The sequence below is a fragment of the Acinonyx jubatus genome, chromosome D2, assembly GCF_027475565.1.
Source record: "Acinonyx jubatus isolate Ajub_Pintada_27869175 chromosome D2, VMU_Ajub_asm_v1.0, whole genome shotgun sequence".
Lineage (NCBI taxonomy): Eukaryota > Metazoa > Chordata > Mammalia > Carnivora > Felidae > Acinonyx > Acinonyx jubatus.
In genome coordinates this window covers 65,614,347-65,636,072 of record NC_069393.1, presented here as the reverse complement: position 1 = coordinate 65,636,072, position 21,726 = coordinate 65,614,347, and the positions used below count along the sequence as shown (strand labels likewise).

At 47.2% G+C, this 21,726-nt stretch overlaps 1 protein-coding gene across 5 annotated transcripts in view; it reads left to right on the top strand.

Annotated features, from left to right (window-relative positions):
- XPNPEP1 (X-prolyl aminopeptidase 1) overlaps positions 1 to 21,468 on the top strand; it is a 58,770-nt gene extending 37,302 nt beyond the window's left edge. For all 5 annotated transcript variants that reach the window (XM_015082963.3, XM_027063027.2, XM_053206809.1 and 2 more), the window contains 13 exons: positions 1,817 to 1,898; positions 3,395 to 3,605; positions 5,404 to 5,493; positions 6,008 to 6,058; positions 7,618 to 7,676; positions 7,806 to 7,883; positions 9,792 to 9,863; positions 12,321 to 12,381; positions 13,856 to 13,925; positions 14,811 to 14,984; positions 15,901 to 15,977; positions 17,166 to 17,264; positions 20,915 to 21,468. In XM_015082963.3, the coding sequence (XP_014938449.2) occupies positions 1,817 to 1,898; positions 3,395 to 3,605; positions 5,404 to 5,493; positions 6,008 to 6,058; positions 7,618 to 7,676; positions 7,806 to 7,883; positions 9,792 to 9,863; positions 12,321 to 12,381; positions 13,856 to 13,925; positions 14,811 to 14,984; positions 15,901 to 15,977; positions 17,166 to 17,264; positions 20,915 to 21,043 (1,253 nt within the window). In that variant the 3' untranslated portion in view covers positions 21,044 to 21,468. The remainder of the gene's footprint in view (positions 1 to 1,816; positions 1,899 to 3,394; positions 3,606 to 5,403; positions 5,494 to 6,007; positions 6,059 to 7,617; positions 7,677 to 7,805; positions 7,884 to 9,791; positions 9,864 to 12,320; positions 12,382 to 13,855; positions 13,926 to 14,810; positions 14,985 to 15,900; positions 15,978 to 17,165; positions 17,265 to 20,914) is intronic.
- Positions 21,469 to 21,726: the final 258 nt, after the last annotated feature.

Here is a 21,726-nt window from a genome sequence, read left to right as displayed (position 1 = left end):
TCCCCAGCCCCAAAACTTTGTCAGATATCAGTGATACTTGACATGTATCAGTGACTTATATCCTTAATTAATTAATAACCTTGACATCAGGGAAAATAACATATATAAAGTTAATTTCTCCCTTTGATTTTAAGAAAACACATTCCCATTGTGGAAAACCTGGAAAATGTAGAGGAAGTAAAAAGAAAAAGAAAAAAAAGCACCTACAATTTTGTTGCCCAGAGATCATCACTGTTAATATTTGGTGCGTATATAATTTTGAAGCTTGATTTTTTCCAAAGTATCAGCATACTTTAAGCATGTATAATCGTAACTTAAGTAAATATAAATATCCCATCATATGGTTGGTTATACCATAATTTACTTTACCCATTCCCTTAAGGATGACCTTAGGTTATTTTTGATTTTCTCATGATTTTATTATGATGCCGCCATCAAAATCTTAGTGCATCAAAATCTGTGTCTTGGTTTCTGATGATTTTCTTCTATTTCTGGTTGCTTTCAGGGGTGGTATTATGGGTTAGAGGGTGTGCACGTGGTAGGCCTTTGGACCCATCTTGCCATTTACCTGCTAGAATTGTTTACAGTGGATAGGAATATGCCTGTCTTGCCACACCCTTCCCAGTCCCAAGTACTGGCATTTTTATTTTTTAAAATTTTATCAAAAAAATTTTTGTAATGTTTATTTTTTGAGAGAGAGAGAGAGAGAGAGACAGAGACAGAGAGAGAGAGAGATAGTGTGAGCAGCAAAGGGGCAGAGAGGTAGAGGGGGACAGAGGATCTGAAGCAGGCTCTGTGCTGACAGCAGAGAGCCCGAAGCAGGGCTCGAACTCAGAAACCCTGAGATCATGACCTGAGCCGAAGTCAGACAGACACTTAATCGACTGAATCACCCAGGTGCCCTGGTACTGTCATTTTTAAACTGCTCATCTGATAGGTAAAGCTTCATTGCTTTGTTGTGAGAAGCCATTATTTTAAAATAGACGTAGAGCTTTTCTCACTACGAGTTTTTAAATACTGTATTCTTCAGGAGAGCAAGCATTAGGCATCTGGAAGCTTTGAGACCCTAGCTATTCTCTCTGCTGGCCACTTTAGTTTCTTAAACATACAGTGATCTCCCCAGACTTTAAACATAGAGTGATCTCCCCAAACTCCTTCAAACATACAGTGATCTCCCCAAACACCTTTAACACTGGCTGTAGGCGGGGCCTCCACTCCAGTTCGGTATCATAGCTGACCCTTGGGTGGGCTCCGATACGGGTTTCATTCTTGGGCTTAAAGGCCACCACCACTCACTCCCTGCTTTTGTTCCTCTGCTGGGAAGCTCTGCCTCCTCGGGGCTCCTTGACTCTTAGCCGGAGGGCCTTGTTGGGCTCCCTCACCATCCTGGGTGGGTCTCAGTCTTTCTACCTGAGGACATTGTTTGCTTCAGAAGGGAGAGAGTGCTTGGCTCCTTTCCCTTTACTTGGGAATGCCAGTTTGCTGCAGCAAGGCCAGGTCTGGCAGGTCACCACCAGGGGGACAGTTTCAACTCTTTGGAGGGTAATCCTCCTGTTTTTTGACTAACTTCCATTCTGTTCCCGGGACAGCAATATGGTAGCATAAGAAACAGTTTTGGTGCCATCATTTGGCGGGCACGAGCGACTGCAGCTCCAAGTGGAACCAGGAAGTGAGGTTTCCGGCTTTTCTGAGAGATGCCACGGAGTCCTTCCATGGAAGCCTTCCATGGATGTTGAAGCGTTTCCCTCCCCCTATAGGCTCTCTCTTGTAATCTCAAGTCAGGCAAGTGATGGGGCTTTTATTGTTTTCTTTTAAGGGCTGTTCAATCTCCGAGGATCAGATGTGGAGCACAATCCGGTGTTTTTCTCCTATGCAATCATAGGATTGGAGACGATCATGTGAGTGTTGGGCCACACTGGAAGGTCCTTCCTTCCTCACAGCTCCTCAGATTCCCCGTCTCCCCTTGCTGGTCGACCCCGTCACTACCTGACGTCCTTCTGATGCACTGCTTTTCTTCTGCTTTCTCCCTTTCCCTCTCCTCTTTCCTTTCCCTTCTTGTCTTGCTTAACAGCAGGTATTTTTTTTACATCCTGCCTCTCTCTTAATCTCCCAAATACCTTGAAATCTATGAAAGTCTCTCCAGTACTAGAAGATAGGAAAAAAACCAAACAAACTAGGCAGGACATCAGAACAAAACCAGAATGAAGCTATTTCACAAAATTCCTGCTGCAAAGTCTTGGTCAGGCCACACATTTGATTCTAAATTTTGTAGCAGCCAGTTGCAAAGGGATGTACAGGCTCAGTTATACAGTCTTGGGTCCATAGTTCAAATAAACCCAGGCATTTGGAAGGTCAGAAATGACTCCAGAAGCCCCCCCCGTCAAACTTTATGTATTAAAGCATTGCTTGTGGCCTTCCTGCAGTTGTTCTTTTATTTGGATGGCTCTTTATTCAGATAACATTTATTAAGTTGATAGGGTCTCTATTGGGTGCTAGGGTGAATGAGACAGGGTGCTGGGCTGGAGCTGGGGGATGAATGTCTCTTCAGGGGCTTCAGGGCATGTAAGTGGGCACTGACTTGTCAGTGGGATGGGTATGGATGTTACAGGAGGGGCCTGACCTAAACTTGGGCATCAGAGGAGACTCTTGGGGAAAGTAATATCGAAGCAGAGATCGAGGGTGCATGTGTGTTGGCTAGGTGAGTGGGGAGTGAGGAGAATAGTGGTCTAAGCAGAGGGCATGACATTTTCAGTGGCTCTGGGCAGGAGAGAGCACGCTGCCTGAGGAGGGCCTGGAGTGGTTCACTGTGGTGGGAACATAGAGTGTGAGGCTGGAAGGTGAGCAGGGGCCACCTAAAGGAAGGCCCGTGAGCGGTGTCCAGGAGCTCGGACCTTTATCCTGAGGACACTGGGGAGCTATTGAACGACTTTTTCACAGGGAACCACATGATCAGGTTTGTAAATCATAAAGAATACTGTGACTGGGAAAACTGTGCTGGCTGGAGCAAGACTGGATGCAGAGACCAGTTAGGAGGCTCTGGTGCTAATCCAGCAGAGAGATGGGGGCAGCCTGAACCTGGCTGGTGACTAGGCAAGGCCACGGTCAAAGCTGGACAGATTTGATCAGGATTTACACTATAGGCCCAAAGATCTTAGTGGCGGGAAGGGACAGTGTCCACGTCCCGGCTGGGGGAATGGAGTGGATGGTGATAACATACACGGGGATAGGGACACAGTTTGGGGAGCAGGATTTGAGAAGGGAATGGGGAGGAAGGGGAACTGCTTGGTTTTGGTTGCTAGAAAGTGGAGCCTGTTGTGTATGTGTGGGTGTGTGCTTCCCCCCCTCACTCACGTGTCCTCCTTTTTCTGTCACCTCACCCCTGGCCCCTCTGCAGGCTCTTCATTGATGGTGACCGCATAGACGCCCCCAGTGTGAAGGAGCATCTGCTTTTTGACTTGGGCCTAGAAGCCGAATACAGAATCCAGGTGCTTCCCTACAAGTCCATCCTGGGCGAGCTCAAGGCTCTGTGTGCCAATCTCTCCCCAAGGGAGAAGGTGTGGGTCAGCGACAAGGCCAGCTACGCCGTAAGCGAGACCATCCCCAAGGTTGGTAGCCCTGCTGAGGCCCATCCAAAGTCGGCCACATTCCAGCTGCCAGCCCCTTCCCAGTTCTGGCATCATGCAGCTTTGTCTTTGAAACAGAGGTTGTTTTGGAAGATCTCGGGGACTGATTGTCAGATCAGAGATGTCCTCTCCCTAGATGAGCCCTTTGGGCTAGAGCCATGTTGAGAGTCTGAGGGCCCTTAGAACTCATTGAGTCCTGTGTTGTCCAGAGTGTGGCATGAGAGATGATTTTAGGTGGTATATACTAATACTTAGGTTTATTTAAATATTCTCTGTTTTAAAAGCAATTCAGCATATACTAGAAAAAATATTTCTAGTATTTGAGACCATGATGATATAAAAATTGTTTCTTAAGACAGAATTTAACAAACTAAGTTGATTTGAAGATGGTCTAAAGAGGGGCGCCTCCTGGGTGGCTCAGTCGGTTGAGTGTCCAACTTTGGCTCAGGTCATGATCTCGCCGTTCGTGAGTTTGAGCCCCATGACAGCTCAGAGCCTGGAGCCTGCTTCAGATTCTGTGTCTCCCTCTTTCTCTGCCCCTCCTCTGCTTGTGCTTTGTCTCTCTCTCGAAAAATAAATAAACATTTAAAAAAATATTTTTAAATAAAGATGGTCTAAAGAAAAGAAGTAAAGGTCTAGAGGGCTGGCAGCCGGTGTAAGAGCTGTGTAGGTGGTAGGAGAGCTCTGGGAAACACTACTCTGCGTGTGCTCCTCCCTCACCACGTTTTACAGCTAAGGAGACTGGAGGCCCAGAGAGGCTTGGGAAGTTGGGGACTTGTTGAAAGTCAAATGATAGTGATACCCCTGCCCTTTACTCAGCCCCTGTTGGGTTATTCTAAGCAGTGAACACCTGTCCTCTCATTTTAACTAGGGCCCGGGGCATGACTGGAATCCAAGCCACCTTGGATTGTAGCCTTTTCGAACATCCTGTCTGGAGCCTCTGGCTGCCAAGTGCCCTTTAGCAAGCCCAGGGGTCTCCTCTCTTCTCCATCCTGGAAAGAGCCCAGGCCTGGCCCACTGAGACCTGGCTTGCCAGTACGCCCTGCCACTCTCACACTGTGTGACACTCATCTGCTCAGAGATTTGTTTCCTTGACCTAAGTTAGGGGATCATGCCTGCCTTCTCTGTTTCATGAGGGCTATGCACGTAGGAGTGAGGGAATAAGGAGCCTAGAAGGAATGAAAGCCTTTCAACAAGCTCTGTGCGAGTGCAAGGTGATCCTAAACCCCCCTCCTGGAGTGCAGGGCTGGCCTCTGACTCGTTCTCATTGGGAAGGGTCTTCCCCAGCCCTTTACGATCAGATCGTGAACAGTAGGTGATTTGTGATCCCTGAGCAAGATGGGAAGGAGCAGGAGCCCTCCCTTAGTCGTGTGTGTCCCCAGTGGGAAAAAGCCTCCTTTGTGCTTTTTCAAGAAAGGGGTTATTTCAGTCAAGCTTTGATCTGTTAATGGACTCTGACCATGACTATGGAAGCTTGAAAAGCAGTGTCTTCCTGATGGCCGGCAGCCAGCAGTGCCAGAGAGCTGAAGATGTGGGGGACAGAAGAAAAATAATCTTGTTTGATGTACTTTACCTTTTGGAAGCGTTCGAGCCCCTCTTGTCATGCTCAGAGTCATCAACCAAAAGGGGCAGGACTTCGATCCCCAGGCACAGCTCCATGGGTCCTGAATGGGAGCTCTTCACATGACCTGTCTTGATGTGCTGGGTGAAGAGGTGATTGCCTTGGTCTTGGGTGAGTGGAGCCAGACTCAGTTTCCCATATTACGCCTTTTGCCCCTAGGATCATCGATGCTGTATGCCTTACACTCCCATCTGCATCGCCAAAGCTGTGAAGAATTCTGCCGAATCAGAAGGCATGCGGCGAGCTCACGTGAGTAAAGCAGCCCGTGCAAAGGGGGTGTGTATGGTGGTTGGAAGGCCCAGTCCCTCATCTGCTGTGTGGCTTTGAGCCTGGCACAAGGCCGGAAATTTTTTGAGCCTTCCAGCGTTAGTGAGAAAATGAAGTAGAATACTCAGTGGGCTAGATCTTTATAAAGTACAATGTATAACACAAAAAAGGCGACGACGACGATGATGATGATGATGGAGAAGAAGAAGAAGAAGAAGGTGATGCCTCTTAAAAGGCCCAAGGTATGTTTCAAGGCCAGTGGTGGGTCTAGAAAGATTTGAGGCCCACAGATGGCATTTGCCAGTGGCTTGTCTTTCCTGCCTCTGGAGGGCAGGAGTGAATCCACTGAGGGATTTGCCTTTGCTCTCGGCAGGCCCTTCCCCGGTTGTGCCTGATGGGTCCGGCTTTCTCAGAACCACGTTAGGGCTGGGCACTGAATTTACCCAGCTGATTTTCAGTAATAACTTAAAAAAAATTGTCTCTATTCTTTGCGCAGATTAAAGATGCCGTTGCCCTCTGTGAACTCTTTAACTGGCTGGAGAAAGAGGTTGGTTCTTCGTCTTGTTTTACCACATGGATGTAGATTATTCAGAAGTTCTCAACATGTGATTCAAACCGTGGCACCTCCATGCTCTGGTGACCACGAGGTGTAAGGTCTTGATCTAATTTTAGTCCTTACTTTTGGTAGTTCTTTCTGGAAATTTGGTGTGTGTGTATTTAGAAGTTTTTTTAATTGTAGAAAATAGTAACACAGATGAAGACAGAATTTCCTTCACAGAGAGGATCCTTTTTGGGTCAAGGCATTGTCTTATAACTGAGTGGAATTTCATTATGAGGAAAAATGACTCACAATAATATTCTAGGCAAGCTGATTATATTAAGAGAAAAAGATCTTTGTGTACTTCAGTTTAAGACTTAAAACTTTTTATTTGATAGTAAATTGACTCTTGGCCATTAGTTTCTTGCCCTTTCATTCCTTATGGTTGACAGCAGGAGGATTTCTTTGTGTCATTACTAAACAATCACATGTTCCCTTTAAATATTATGTAAACAATTCTTTAAAAGTAGCTTACACTGGAAGAAGGGTATCACCCTGTGTGTAACTATTTTATTCTCTCTGGCTATTTTCCTTCTGTGTAAATAAGTTTTACACATCTCTCAGTGTATACATATGATTTTGTATTTTATTTTATTCCGTTAGCACCACAGCGTGAGCATTTTCCATGTGCTTTGAGGCCTTAGAAAAAGGATCCAAATTGTAAAAGCATTGTGAGGTGACAGATGGTAGCTACACTTGTGGCGAGCATAGCATAAATAGAGATGACGAATCACTGTGTTGTGCACCTGAAACTAACATAACACTGTGTGTCAACTATACTCGAATAAAAAAAATTTAACAAACAGAAGGATCCAAGCAGAGAGGTTGCGTTTAGTGGTTAGGCCAATTTGCCATTGCTCCTATTTTCAGGTGTTTAGATCCTTTTTAATTTTCTGGCCGTTATTAATCACCTTGTAATAATATCTTTCATTTATCTTCTTTACGTATTTAGGATGACTTTCGCAGGACAATATCCTAGCAGGAGATGGTTTTGAATTTTTCAACTTAGATGGATTAAGTTTGGGGAGGTTTTAGGGTATAACACTGGGGCAGAGAGTTAAGTGAAAAATTGAAAGGATAGAAACCCTTCTACTTTAATTTTTTTTTAAATTTTTTATTTATTTTTGAGATAGAGACAGAGCACAAGTGGGGGAGAGGCAGAGAGAGGGTGAGACACAGAATCTGAAGCAGGCTCCAGGCTGCTGTCAGCACAGACCCTGACACGGGGTTTGAACTCACAAATCGTGAGATCATGACCTGAGCTGAAGTTGGATGCTTAACTGACTGAGCCACCCAGGGGCCCCTAAACCCTTCTACTTTAGATTGCTTTGGTAAGAGTCTTAGAAAGTTCCCTCCTTGTTGAAGACAAGACCTCAGCTGTGTCCCATAGGTTGGACAGCCAGGACATGGGAATTGAGGAAAAAATAAGCTTTTAATGCATCCCTTTTAACATGTAATAAACACGTGAATTTATCACTCCAGATGACTTATGAGCAACTTCCTTGTAGGTGCCCAAAGGTGGTGTGTCGGAGATCTCAGCTGCCGACAAGGCTGAGGAATTTCGCAGGTACGGATCCGTGTGCGCAGGAACCTTGTGGTCATTTCTTTGGCAACTTAAATGAGGCTGAGAGGGCCCTGATTGCTGGCACAATAAGATTCTGGAAGCCGCTGTGCTCTCTGTATCTTTCTGTTCCAGACAACAGGCTGACTTTGTGGACCTGAGCTTCCCAACGATTTCCAGTACGGGACCCAATGGCGCCATCATTCACTACGCGTAAGGCATGCGGAGGAGCACGCTGCCTGGCTTTGCTGCTGCTTCTGCACAGGAGCCTGAGCAGGGGAGAGACATTATTTTACCAGAGGCCCCAGTGCCCACCCCCATGTTGTCTGTTGAGGCTGTTCTTATATGTGAAATGAGGTCTTGTTTTCTCTCAATCTCCCACTCTCTGCCTTTTGGGAGCCTCCACTTAGGCTCAGGTGTATGGCACTGACATTCTTCAGGATGTAGTCAAATGGGTTGTCCCCATTTCCTTTCTGTGTCTACAGAAGCTGTATTCATAGCTCTTGATCACGGTGATCGGTGTTTGTCTTTCTTGATAATGGCAGCCATCTTGATGCAGGAGTCCCGACATCTTTGTGAGCTCCATCACTCCATACCAAAAAACTTATCATGAGGTTGTTGAGCATACTATTATGGTTAGGGAGATAATCAGCACCCTTTCTTCCCTCCTTGTGGGCTTGGCACCCAGCCTATGAGGCATTTTAGCAGATGACCTATAAGAGCCTGTGGACTCACAGAGTTGAGCATTCCCTGCACTGTGAGATGGGAGGGGCACTGATAAGTTTAGGGCTGATCTGTCTGTGGAGATGGTGGGAAATGGAACTTGGCTTGGTTATCAGGCTTCAGCTTTCAGAATTGCCCAGTTGAATGGATTTGCCTTGTGTTGGACATTCTGAGTTCTTTGCTCCATGTCTGAGGTACACAGTCTGGGGGAAGATCACTTGGTCTGTCTCACTGGGCTGTACTTGGGCAGAGATTCACCCCCACCCCCTTTTAATAGTTGCTTTTAGAGCTTTTAGTCTTGGGGCAGATTTTGAAGCTGTGTGGGAGACAGTCACAGCTGTGATTGTGCAGCTCTCTCGTATTAATGCTTCTGTTCCAAAATTAAAATATCAAAAGGACTCCAGTTTTTGTCTTATGTTTAATTCAGGTGATGAGTTTCTTGGCTGGATACTATCCTAGAATTTTACATGTAATTAACACATTAAAAAGAACTCCGATCAAATGGGGGAGAAGCCTGCTTCTACTTTGGCATGTTTTCACAATGGGCTGCTGGAAGCCTGTTGAGAAGCAGGACGTTGCTTCCATGTCTGGTTGTCTTTTTCAGTCGTTCGGCCCAAGTAGCCACTGATGCCCGTAGTGCTGGAGAGGGGGTGGTGCCTGGAAATGAAGGAGTCCTTCTCTCAGCGGCAGGGCAGAGACTTGCAGTGCTATTATTCGTTGTAGCATTTCCCAGTGCAGTGACACTGTCTGGAAATGGCCTGGGGGAAATCAGATCACTTTTTAAAAGTGCTTCATGTTCATTTAGAAAAAGTGCTTTGGCGTAAGAACATTGTGATCTACTTCATTTCCCAGTAAAAATCCCTTTAGTTTTCCTCCCAAATTGAGGAATTTACCTCCTGCCTGTCTGGTGGCCTAGGAAGCAAGTGGGGAGGCTCCTGATGGGGTCAGGACTGAGGGAGTTACATGGAGGCTGAGGCCGGGGCCTGGGACCCCCACACCCAGAGACAAGTGACTCCTGGCTGCTATATTCCCAGTCCTGAGGACTCTAGCTTGGCCCTGCTGCATCTAATGATTATTATTTTTGTAACTTTTACAATTATTTCATGAACATCTTTTTTGTTCCAAGCACATATGGAGCTAGATATAAAGAGATATGTTGTTCTTCCTTCTCTTGATCTCTTTATCCAGTTGGGGAGATAGGTCGACTGGGTCTTTGACTAGTTCTAGAAGATTAAATTATTTGGAATAATTAATTTAGTTGGTAACTTTTAATTTTGATATAATTTCAGACTTAACCTAAGTTGTAAGAATAGTATAAGGAACTCTTATTTGTCCCCCTCCCAGATTCAGGAAGTGTTTACATTTGTGGACTAATTAATTTTTAATTAACTTTCTTAGGCCAGTCCCTGAGACGAATAGGACCTTGTCGCTAGATGAGGTGTACCTGATTGACTCGGGAGCTCAATACAAGTAAGTGAACTAGGGCTGCCATAGAACTTGACGATGTTGGCTCAAAGCAGTTGAATAGGGGGCAAGCCAGGCTCCAGCCGAGAGCACTCAGCTGAGACTCTGACTCTGCACCTGCCGCTAATGGACTCATTCCCGTGTCTTGTCCTTTTTTTCCACCCGTGGTTGAAAGAGCCCAGTGGTGACTCTTCCCACAAAAGACTGTTTGATAGGAATGTTTAGTTCTTGGCCGAGTGTTGTTAAATACTAAATAAATAACTGAAAGCAAGCTTTCAAAACCACTGGAAAGGCTTCTGCTCTAGCTCATAAACCACCTGCTAGCTCTCTGGACTTGTAGTGGCCTCAGGGCCTTGGGAGGTAAGGGATTAATTTTGAATGAATGAATGAGAAACTAGGTTGCCCCCAAATTTCTGAATTTTCGTCTTTATATCTTGCTCCTTTTCACACTTATCCTCTAGAAAGTTTCTCAGAGGAGAACCCAAGAGTTGGTTGGGTCTCAATGTGGAAGCCATGAGAGGGAGCTGGAACAGGTGTTGTCTGCATGAAGAGGGCACGAGCAAGGCCTTTTAATGCTCCATTCCCACTGCAGTTGGGACCATGGCTGAGGGGGAGCCTGATCTTTAAGTGAGCTTTGCCCCGTGCATGGAAACCACAGCCTAGCCTTGGGACACATGGGTTGGTATTCATGGTAACAGCCTAGAACTGAGGGTGTTGAGATTATTTGGCTACTGGTGTAAATTTTGGTTCGCTTCTAAATTTTAGCAGGATTCTAGAAGTTATCCTTTCTGTGTCACAGGTATGGATTAGTGTGTTCTAAGAGATACCTTTGGGTATTTTTTATAAATTTTTTTTTTCAACGTTTATTTATTTTTGGGACAGAGAGAGACAGAGCATGAACGGGGGAGGGGCAGAGAGAGAGGGAGACACAGAATCGGAAACAGGCTCCAGGCTCCGAGCCATCAGCCCAGAGCCCGACGCGGGGCTCGAACTCCCGGACCGCGAGATCGTGACCTGGCTGAAGTCGGACGCTTAACCGACTGCGCCACCCAGGCGCCCCATACCTTTGGGTATTTTTAGGGTTCAGTCCTTTGTTGTCCTGATGGGAGGAATTGGAGGTTGGCTCTCTCTCTCTTTTCTTTTTCATGTTTATTTTTGAGAAAGAGAGAGAGGAGCATAAATGGGGGAGGGGCCGAGACAAAGGGGGGATGGAGGATCCTAGACAGGCTCTGTGCTGACAGCAGAGAGCCAGATGTGGGGCTCGAACTCACAAACTGTGAGCCAAAGTCGGACGTTTAACTGACTGAGCCACCCAGGCGCCCCGGCCCCCTTTTGATAGAAGCAGGCTCCTGTTTACTTTGTCCTTTTCCCCCTCGTTTATGACCCCAGTGACAGCGTCTCCCATGAAACAGTCCTCGCATTGTGCGTGTCAGGGCCTGACGAGTTTACTCTCAGTACATGAGGCCATCCTTGCATTCCTACTTTGTCTCATTTAGTTTTTTTAAGCGACTTTATTGAGATATACTTCACATACCATACAGTTTACTCACGTTAAGTATACAATCAATGGTTTTTAGTATATTCACAGAATTGTGCAACCATCGCCACAAGCAATTTTGAAACATTTTCATCACCCTTAGAAAGAAACCCCATTCCCATTAGCAGTCACTTCCCATTTTCTCCTACCTAGGAAACCATTACTATACTTTCTCTCTACGGGTTTGCCTATTCTGGGCATTTCCTATAAATGGAATTATATATAATGCATGGCTTTCTCTGTCTGGCTTCTGTCTTCAAGGTTCATTCGTGACCTAGTGTGTGTCAGTACTTTATTCCTTGTAATTACTAAGTAATATTCATTGTATAGATACCACATTTTGTTTATCCATTGATAGCCATTCAAGTTGTTTCTACCTTTTGGGTTTTATGAATAATGCTACTGTGAACGTTTGTATACAGGTTTTTCTTAGTTTATTTTAATTTATTTTTTAATATACATCCAAGTTAGTGAGCATATAGCGCTGTAAGGATTTCAGGTGTAGATTCCAGTGATTCATCCCCTACGTGTAACACCCAGTGCTCATCTTAACAAGTGTCCTCCCTAATGCCCCTTACCCATTTAGCCCATCCCCCCCACCCACAACCCCTCCAGCAACCTTCAGTTTGTTCTCTGTATTTAAGAGTCTCTTATGTTTTGTCCCCCTCCTTGTGATTTTTGCTTCCCTTCCCTTATGTTCATCTGTATACAGGTTTTTAGATTTTCACTTCTCTTGGGCATTTACCTGGGAGTGGAATTGCTGGGTCATGTGGTAACTCCATATTTATAACCTTTTAAGGAGCTGAAGATTACTTTCCAAAGTGGCTGCACTATTTTACGTGGCCACCAGCAGTGGCCTCACCTACCTCATATTTGAGCAAAAGCTTATCTGGAGTGAAAACTAATTTGTCCTTTCTTCTGGAAAGGGACGGAACCACAGATGTGACACGGACCATGCATTTTGGGACCCCTACAGCCTATGAGAAGGTAAGGTGGAGCAGAAAACTTGAGAGGGCCTCTCTGCTTTCGTAAGAGCATTGCTTTTATGAAAAGGAATTGTGTAACTAAGTAAAATTGGTATGTGGGATAGTAAAATAGCTCATTACTGTGGAGTCAGGCTTATCTGCTTTATGATGTCCATTTAATTAATTACTGGAGACATTTTAAAAGCATTCTGTCTGCTAAGGTCAAGGAACTCAGATTCAAGTTTAACAGCGTCAGTAGTATTCTCTTGAGTCAGGAAATCTCTAGGGATGGGAATGGGGTAGTGAAATGTACGTTTTTTACAAACAGCATCTAGATTTGGTTCTGAAAGCCACCCCCTTCTTTTTTCAAGTTCAGCATTTCCATTTATAGGCTTAGCCGTAGGAACCCTCTGAAATGATATACACTGCTCAGTTTTTGGTCTGTCTGGCCTGGAAAGGAGGAGATAGCAGTGAGGTAGAGAGATGTGCACCAGGAGTCTAGAGTCTGGACTTGAGGTCTTCTCTGCTGTTTACTGGCTCTGTGACCCTGAGTAAAGCACACAGACACATCCATAGAAATGGGGATAAGAGTACCTGCCTCCAGGGCTGGTTGTAAAGGTTCCATGAACCTTGCAAGTTCCCGGATCAGTCACTACCCAGTGAGTGTTGGTTGATTCTCAGTGAATCTGTTTTTCTGGGAACTTCTGCAGGAAGTTTATCCAAGGAAGAGAGTTTTAGGCAGTGCAGCAGAGCAAGCTTCATACTTGAGGTCCTGTGCCTCATCTATTTGTAGGCATGAGCCCCTCAGAGGAGTTTGACCTTGGGTCCATATACCTTTGGTGTGACTCTTTTTGTTCTGGGGAAAGAATTCCAGACCAGACTGAAGAGTATGGGTTTAGTCCTAACTCTGCACCTTACCAGCAAACCCCTAACCTTCCAAGCAGCACTTTCTTCATCCAGGCAGTTAGGGATAACCCCCGAGTATAACATTGGTCAGGGCACAGAGGCCGAAGCAGGACCGCCTGGCCTGCTGCTTATGAAGTGAGCCACCCAGCATGCTGGTTAATCTCTCTGTCAAGTGAGGATGACCACAGCATCTCCATCATGAAGTGTGGGATTAAATGATCAGTGTTTACTACCATGCCTGGCACAGAGGAGTCGCTCGGGAAATGTTAGCTGGCTTCACCAGTACTTTCTCCTACTTTCCCAGGCTTTCTCGTGCTCAGAGTATGTTGGAATGTTCATTACCAGGGAAGGATCTGTGGGATCGTGTCTCTGACAGTTCTCTTTTACTCAATTTAATTTCAAGATTTTCTGGAAAATTGGTCCTATGACCAAGCTTTTTTTCCACCAGATTTCTTTTTCTTTTCACTCTGATTTTCTCTGTGGTATTGCTAAAAGCCTTCAGAAGCAAGGTTTTCTGAACTGCTGGAAAACTACAGGACTAACACCTCTGTCCCGGTTCTGCAACACGCCCCCTGGGTTTTCTTTGGCAGGAATGCTTCACATATGTCCTCAAGGGCCACATAGCTGTGAGCGCAGCCGTTTTTCCAACTGGAACCAAAGGTAGGTGGTTCCTTCTGTCATGTGACAGGCTGGTTCTTGTTCAGACACCAAACGTGTCTAAATGTGAGTGGAAGAACATGTCCTTTCTTGTCGTGTCAGCCCCAGTCCCTTCAGGCCCGTCCAGGGCAGGTGGGTGTGCCGCAGGAAGTGAGTCTCCTGGACCCGCTGACTGAGCTCAGAGGGCCTCCCAGGGAGCAGGCTGAGGTTTGGGCTTGATGTCGGCTGTATACCTCTCTCCTGACCACTTCAGGTGTCGGATGACACATAAAGGTGGCTCCCAGGAGAGTGCAGCCGGGCGTGAAGGCCTCAGGGCCCAAGCGGAAGTTGGTGCAGCCTCCTTCTGCCCTGCAGTGCTGGGCCAGGGCCTCCTGGTTGGGATCCTTGTCGGGATTTATTTTACTGGGAACCTGACTTCAGATATATGCCAGTTTGCTTGAGGACCGATGGATGGGGCACTGGACAGGGAGTTGACAACACCTGGGCCTTGAATCTTAGATGGAGCCTGCACTCATCTCCCTGGGCATCCCTTTTATTGCAGTCTGGTTTTAACCCTGAAACCTCCGGGTCCCAGAACTGGGAAGGGAATGTCCCTATCGCCAACACCCTCAGCTGCTGCCAGCGGCTGTCCCCTTGCTGGCTTCGTGGACAAACAATCCTCTGGCTTCAGACTGAGCTCTGATTGGCTGGGGAGCGGCCGTCCTCGGGAGCTCTGATTGTTAGCTCTTCCTTGTGCCAGGTTGAAATCAGAACCCTCCAGTAACTTTTACACGCTGGTTTCTGTTTCACCTTCTGGAGCCAAACATAATAAATCTAATCTCTAAAGTGCTTTGCAAATTGAAAAAGTACTGGACAAATAGCATCAAGTGGTTCTTATGTGTCTTTCAGGACACCTTCTTGACTCATTTGCCCGCTCAGCTTTATGGGATTCTGGCCTGGATTACTTGCACGGAACGGGACACGGTGTTGGGTCTTTCCTGAATGTTCATGAGGGTCCTTGTGGCATCAGTTATAAAACGTTCTCTGATGAGCCGTTGGAAGCAGGCATGATCGTCACCGACGGTATGTGTCCCTCTCACCCAGTGCATGCATGGATCTCTGAGCCTGTTTGAACACTCTCTGTTGTTTCTTATACTTAATTATTTTAAAGTAAATTTGATATACTTTCCCCCTCTTGTCTCCTTGAATTAAGAACAACTTTTTATGATTATAAAAGTGACACGTGTTCATTTTAGAAAAAGTGAGATGGGGAGCACCTGGGTGGCTCAGTCGGTTAAGCATCGGACTTCAGCTCAGGTCATGATCTCGCGGTTCGTGAGTTCGAGCCCCGTGTCAGGCTCTGTGCTGACAGCTTGGAGCCTGGAGCCTGCTTTGGATTCTGTGTTTCCTTCTCTCTCTGCCCCTCCCCTGCTCACACACTCACTCTCTCTCTCTCTCTCTCAAAAATAAATAAACGTTAAAAAAAAATTAGAAAAAGTGAGACAGTGGAACAGCATATAGAAGAAAATGAAAATCATTTGTAATCCAGCCATCCATAGGAAATGCTACTTAATATTTTGATGTATTAGCTTTTGGTCTTTCATATGTGTATGTATCTTTTTTCTAATCATTCAGATTATACTGGACATAGTGTTTGTATTCTGCTTTCTTAATGTACTTCCTTTTCCCACGTCATTAACAGATCTCTGTGAATATATTGTAATGCATGCATCATTATGGCTTATGAATATCCGCTGTGATCTCTGTGGTGGATCCTGTTATTGTACTCAGGGACTTCAGAACCTTCCTTTCTGTTCCTCGAAGACCTATTGAAAGTGGCCATGTGGGAGGAGGAGGCATCTCTGGGCTCTTGGGCCTGGATTGAGGGGACTGTTCACCTGTTTCCTCTCCCCCTCCAGGGTGGGGCTGTCATCCCAGGAGTGGTCATGTGCACGTTCATCATGGGCTGCTTCTCATTTCTGGGTTTGGTGTCTTTTAGAGCCAGGGTATTATGAAGATGGGGCTTTTGGAATTCGCATTGAAAATGTTGTCCTGGTGGTCCCTGTGAAGACCAAGGTAGGTAGTTATGTATTTATTTATTGTAAAATTTTCATTATTTCCTAATGAGGGAAGATAAAGATGTTTGTTTTTGGAGCCAAGAGTGTGCCATTTTGGAGCTGAAATGGAGCTTCCTTCCCATAGTGGAGAGTTTCCTAGAAATCACTCTCCTCTGCAAAGCCAAAAAGAAAATTCTTCATGAACTGGGACCCAGAACTGGAATGCATGGAGCCCCAGGCAGGCCCCTGCTGGATGTGATTTGGGTCTGAGTTTGCTAGAGGCAGCTTCTTGTCATGATGCTTCCTCTACAGGGGCAGGGGGTGGGGGAGGTGCTTATTTAAAGGCCCCTCCCAGACCCCAGACCCAGAGCTGGGGCCGGGAAACTATATTTTCAACAAATTCCCTAGATGATTTTTATTGGGTAAACCTGAGGAGCCATGAGTTATACTGTGGGTCAGGCCCCACAGGCTGGCGAGAAGATAGGTCCGGTGCCCTGCAGAGGACAGGGGCTCCTCCTTCTCCCCATCACTGTTACAAGAGGATGCAGGGCGTCAGGTGCTAGGCTTTACTTAGAAGACCTGCTTACTCCTCTTCTGTGAGTGACTGGAAGTCAAACAGTTGGAGAGAAGTGGCTTCTTAAGCCTGCAGGGATCTGCATGTTGAAGTCACTGTCTGTGAGAGTGACCTCTGTTCTCACTCCCAGAGGCCTTGCCAGGAACAGAGACCCAGCATGCCCTCAGGTGCCGTGGCCATTCCATACTATGTAGGATGGACAAACCTGTTATGTGTCACCTGATGAGACTAGCAGGTCAGGACAGGCCACGCGGTTAACTATTAAATAAAAGTGGTGTCGGGCACTTATACGCCGTAGAGTCTTGAGAACCAAAACCAGTGATGCCCCTCATCCAGACACTGCCATGTCGTTTCCTTACTTCTTCTCCATCACCGTGGATATTAGCCTGTGGATCTGCTGCTGAGAGCCCCTCGGCTTCTGATAGCTGCTGTTTGCACAGCGGAGCAGCTTTTGGACAGTCGCGTCAGCTGGGTTCATCGTGCCTCCTGGGCCGATTGAAAATGCTCTGACCCCTTCTTGGTTCCCAGTCACACCTGGCCCTGAGGGGTGGTCCTGGCTGGTGGGAATGACCTCATGGTGGTTCATTATGAGAGGGAGAAGTAAAAGCTTCTGTTTTCTTCTTTTTCCAACAGTACAACTTCAATAACCGGGGAAGCCTGACCTTTGAACCTTTAACTTTGGTTCCGATACAGACCAAAATGATAGATGTGGATTCTCTTACAGACAAAGAGGTAATGAGGGTGGCTTGGAGGTGACAGAGTGGAAGTGGGGGTGGGGAGCTACCTTATGCTCTCTAGTCTGTTCTCACTTTTTAATTTAGAGGTCTGTGCCACCTGAGTCTGAAGATTCTAGGTCTCCTGTGGTCTGTAGGTGCTTTTCCTGTATTTGTTGGCTCTCCAGGTAGGGGTCCTCCCTGCACTATTGTGGGGCTGTAAGGTTTCGTGAGTGGGAATAATTTGCCATTGCTTTCCATGAGGGCAGGAGCCATATCTGCGCTGAGGCGTGTTTAGCAAACCGTGGGCCATGTGTCTCCCCTATGAGAAGCCAGATGGGTGGAAGGGCCTGTTGGCCATTACGCATACCAGATTGTTTTCTAATGTTGAATGAAACATTAAGGGCACGAAAAGCAAAATCTATTATCATATGCCCAGTTTCCACACAGAAAGGAGAGAGGTGGTAGCTACTATTCCGGTCACTCTGGGCTGTGAAACTCTTCACAAAGCTAGGAGCACAATAGTGCTCACCTATCAAGCTCAGAAGGAAACAGGTCTTGAAACCCCTTCAAGTCCGCTGGCGGGTCCCCAGGCCCACACGGCCAGGTGAGGTGACAGGCACCAGGACCTGGAGTAAGCCTTGAGGGATCAGGCCAGGTGATCAACATCAGAGCAGAGAGGGCTCAGAGACAGGGCAGGAATGGTTAACACTGGACAGACAAAACTGCTCCCAAGCCAGGAAGACAGAAGTCAGAAGGACACAAGTTCCAGAGCAGGGTAGGTGGTCAGAAGTCCCTGCAAAGGCAGATGACTGATGGGAGCCAAAGTCAGGACAAGTGTGGTAGGTTCTATAGGAATATGTTTTTATCACTCAAAGCAGCCACTGACCCCACTCCAGGGACCTTGAAGTGCCTCTTTAGGCATCCTCAGTGGCGTACACCTAGGCTTCATGCTCGGCCCTGGAGAAAAGTGCCTCAGGCTTGAGGAGGCCCCTTCTATTGGACTGTGGGATGGAATTCTTGCAGCTAGAAGCCTCTTCTGCCTCATCCAGCTCACAGATGGGTGACAGAAAATGTCACCTACCTCCTGCTTAGTGTGGACATCTGTGCTTAACTGTCAGTGCCCTTGACCCGCCAGACATTCCCACTCGCAGCACCTAAACGAGTCCTACTGATGTGGTTGTAGAGGGTGCTGGACACGACACAGCCTGTTAGCAGCAATGTCAGCTGTGTCTGTGGCGGGAAGAGTCCCTCCAGCATTGCAGGGGTCTTTTCCAGCCTCTGCAGGGGATGGCTAATGTGAAAGGGGACAAGAACACTAGGTGGGCATGGAAGCCACCCTGCTTAAATCCTTTGTGACCACAGGAGCCACTGTCTCTTACCGTGGCCTTGGGTACCACTTCCAGGGTCTTAGCGAGGGACTGTTCAGTAATAAGTCACTTTACTCTCTTGGAAGACCAAGGCCGTGGCTTCCTACCCTGTACCCAGGGTTTGCAATCCTTGCCGTCTAGATAAAATGAACTAATCAGGAGGCATTTCTCCCAATGACATTCTGCTTTATCCAGGGAAATAGTGCATGAAGAAGGTTGAGTGAGACCATTCTTCTTTGAGGGAGAAAGAGTTTTGTTAACCTCACAGTCCACCCCATGACATTGGACGTAGACCAGTGGGTTTTTTTTTTTTTTAATGTTTATTTATTTATTAGAGTGCATGCGCGTGTGCACATGAGCGGGGCAGGGGCAGAAAGAGAGGGAGAGAGAGAATGCCAAGCAGGCTCCATGCTGTCAGCTCAGAGCCTGATCTGGTGCTTGATCTCACAAACCGTGAGATCCTGACCTGAGCCGAAATCAAGAGTCGGACATATAACCGACTGAGCCACTCAGGCGCCCCCAGTGGCTCTGTCTTAATCTGTGGTTCATTACCATACCTTGCATAGCCAATTCACTGAACTGTTCCTTCTGTCAATTTTTATAGGACAGATAATATCTTCTTATCCTTAGATCATAAGCAAGTTTCTGCAGATAACAGTAGATGTACTTAACATACCAGAGTACATTTACTATCTCTTTTGGCCAAAGAACGTCTTTCCGTATATCACTTAATGAATCTGGGGCTTCATTCTGTCTGAAGGCACAGTAGTACCCCACAACCAGATTCTGTCCATTTGGCTCTTAAAATACTTGGTCACGCCCTTTCCCGTCTCCCAAACAGACTGTCAACAATTACTTTAGGGGCTTTTTGGGTTCGGTCTTGCATTCCCATCACTTGTCACCAGATGGCAGCTGAGGACTTTGCTCGTGAATGTGGGCAGCGGCAGGTTTTCAGGGCCTTAGGGAAGTTGGTCAGGCCTCATGGAGGCTGTGTGTACAAACTGAAAGGGTTGTGGGAGTTTCCTCCTGGCCCCGGGGTTGGCCGCTTTGGACTGCGGGCTGTCTTGTAGCCCTGCCCGGCCTCACTGCTGACCCATAGCAGTTGGCTGGCTGTTGACACCCTCCCCCGCTCCCCAGCTCCAGCAGGAGCTAGTAGGTTCTTATCGGTGGGGAGTGGAGCCCTGGCGGGGTCAAAGCCAGGTGGCAGTACCACTGCATCTGTGTGCCCATCTCGACCCTGAGCTGGTGTTTGGTACCTGGTGCAGACTGTAGTCCCTGAGGCCTGTGCTTCTGTAACACCACTGCCTCCCCAGGTGGTGTTTGGCTCGTTACAACTGCATGGTGGTGGTAGTAGTCTCTCCAGCCTTGCTGCGGCTGAGCGTCTGGTCAGACCCACTTCCTGGACAGTGGAGAGAATGGGTGGCTGTCCTCTGGGTAGAACTTGCTTCCCTCCAGCCTTCGCACCGCCCTGCCCCAGAGGGGAGAGTTCACCCTTGTGTGGCTGCAGAACTTTGGCCCTCAGGTCTTGTGGATCAGACCTCCTTCCTCCTTACGTCTTTTAAAAAATCTCCTGAGGAGGTGGCCACATTCAGTTGAGTGTTGGAAAGTTGAGCTCCCCACCCCACCCTGTGGCACCACAGTCCTTGGCCACCCAAGGTTTTGGGTTCATCTAGACAGCCACGCTCACAAGAGCCACGTGGGCTCAGCTGATTCTAGTTTATTCAGCTTTGTCAGCGGACTTAGGACAGGAAAGCCCGTGTGTTGGTGGGACACCTTCATGTGTGTCTCTTAGCAGGAATCTTAGCAGCCGTCTGGGGTAGGCACCCTTCCCCTCCGCTGCCACCCAGAGATGGCCCAGGTGTACGGGAATGAGGCCACATGGGTGAGTGAAGGACCCACCAGACCCCCCTGCCCATCCCTCTTATGATGTCCTGCGCGTATGGCTTCCAGGGGTCCTGTTGAGAGGATACCTGGTTACAGGTTACTCTGCACTCAGGGAAGCCAAGGCCGTGACTTGCTCTCAGGTGTTTACTGCTCCTTCAGTCATTGTCCACATGCTGTAGTAGACTGTTCTAGGAGCATTTTACCATAAGCGATGTGGCCTTGTCCTGTCGATTTCCAGGGAAATAGAGCATAAAGAAGTCACTTGTCCCTGAACGGGGTGGGGGGGGGGAGTTTTGTGCATCTCTGCTCTCAACTTGTGATCTCCGCACTTGGGCCACGCCTCTCCGTTTGCCGGTTTAGCCTCTGGGAGAGGTGTGATGGTGAATACCACATTTTTCTTTCTCCCCTCTTGCAGTGCGACTGGCTCAACAACTACCACCTGACCTGCAGGGATGTGATCGGGAAGGAATTGCAGAAACAGGGCCGCCAGGAAGCCCTCGAGTGGCTCATCAGAGAGACGCAACCCATCTCCAAACAGCGTTAATGCCTCCCTGGTTTTTGTTTTTGTAAAATGCTCTGAGGAAGGGAAGAAACCTGGCGGATTCCTGCCATCTGTCCCCTTCCCTCTCCTTCCTTAGTTCCCCTTTTTACTTTGAGATTCTAAGAAGAACTGAAAATCTTCTGATCCTCTTTGATATTTTCTTGCAAACACTCAATCTTTTATGATTTTTTAAATTGTTGAGAACGAGCCGAGAATAAAATTGCTGCACCAGAAGGAGGATCCCTACAAAGCCAAACGCCGATGTGGGGAGATGCCCTGATCAGCCGCAGTGAGTTGTCTGGCCAGTGATGGTGAAGCACTGAGCGCTTGCTCTGGGGTGGCCAAGTTTCAGGTGCTAGTACATTATTCATGATCACCTTGATTCATGAGACTGTATTTATGATCAGTGAATAAAATGTCAAAATGTGCTTTGTCTCGGCTGGCTCTTTCCTCACAGCACTGTCCACCCTGCGTGTTAGGCGAGCTCATCTCCAGGCCTGTGGCCTTTGGGGCAGGCGTTTTCCAGATAGACGGTCCCCTTTGAGGAGTGATCCCTGGCCTCCGCACATATTGTCTGACTTAATTGTAAGCCTCTCTTGCTTTTCTCTAGGAAATCCAGTGTTTTGGTGAGTATACTGTCGAAAGTGAGTCTTCCATGGTTTACCCTGCAGCATACGTTGTGTGGT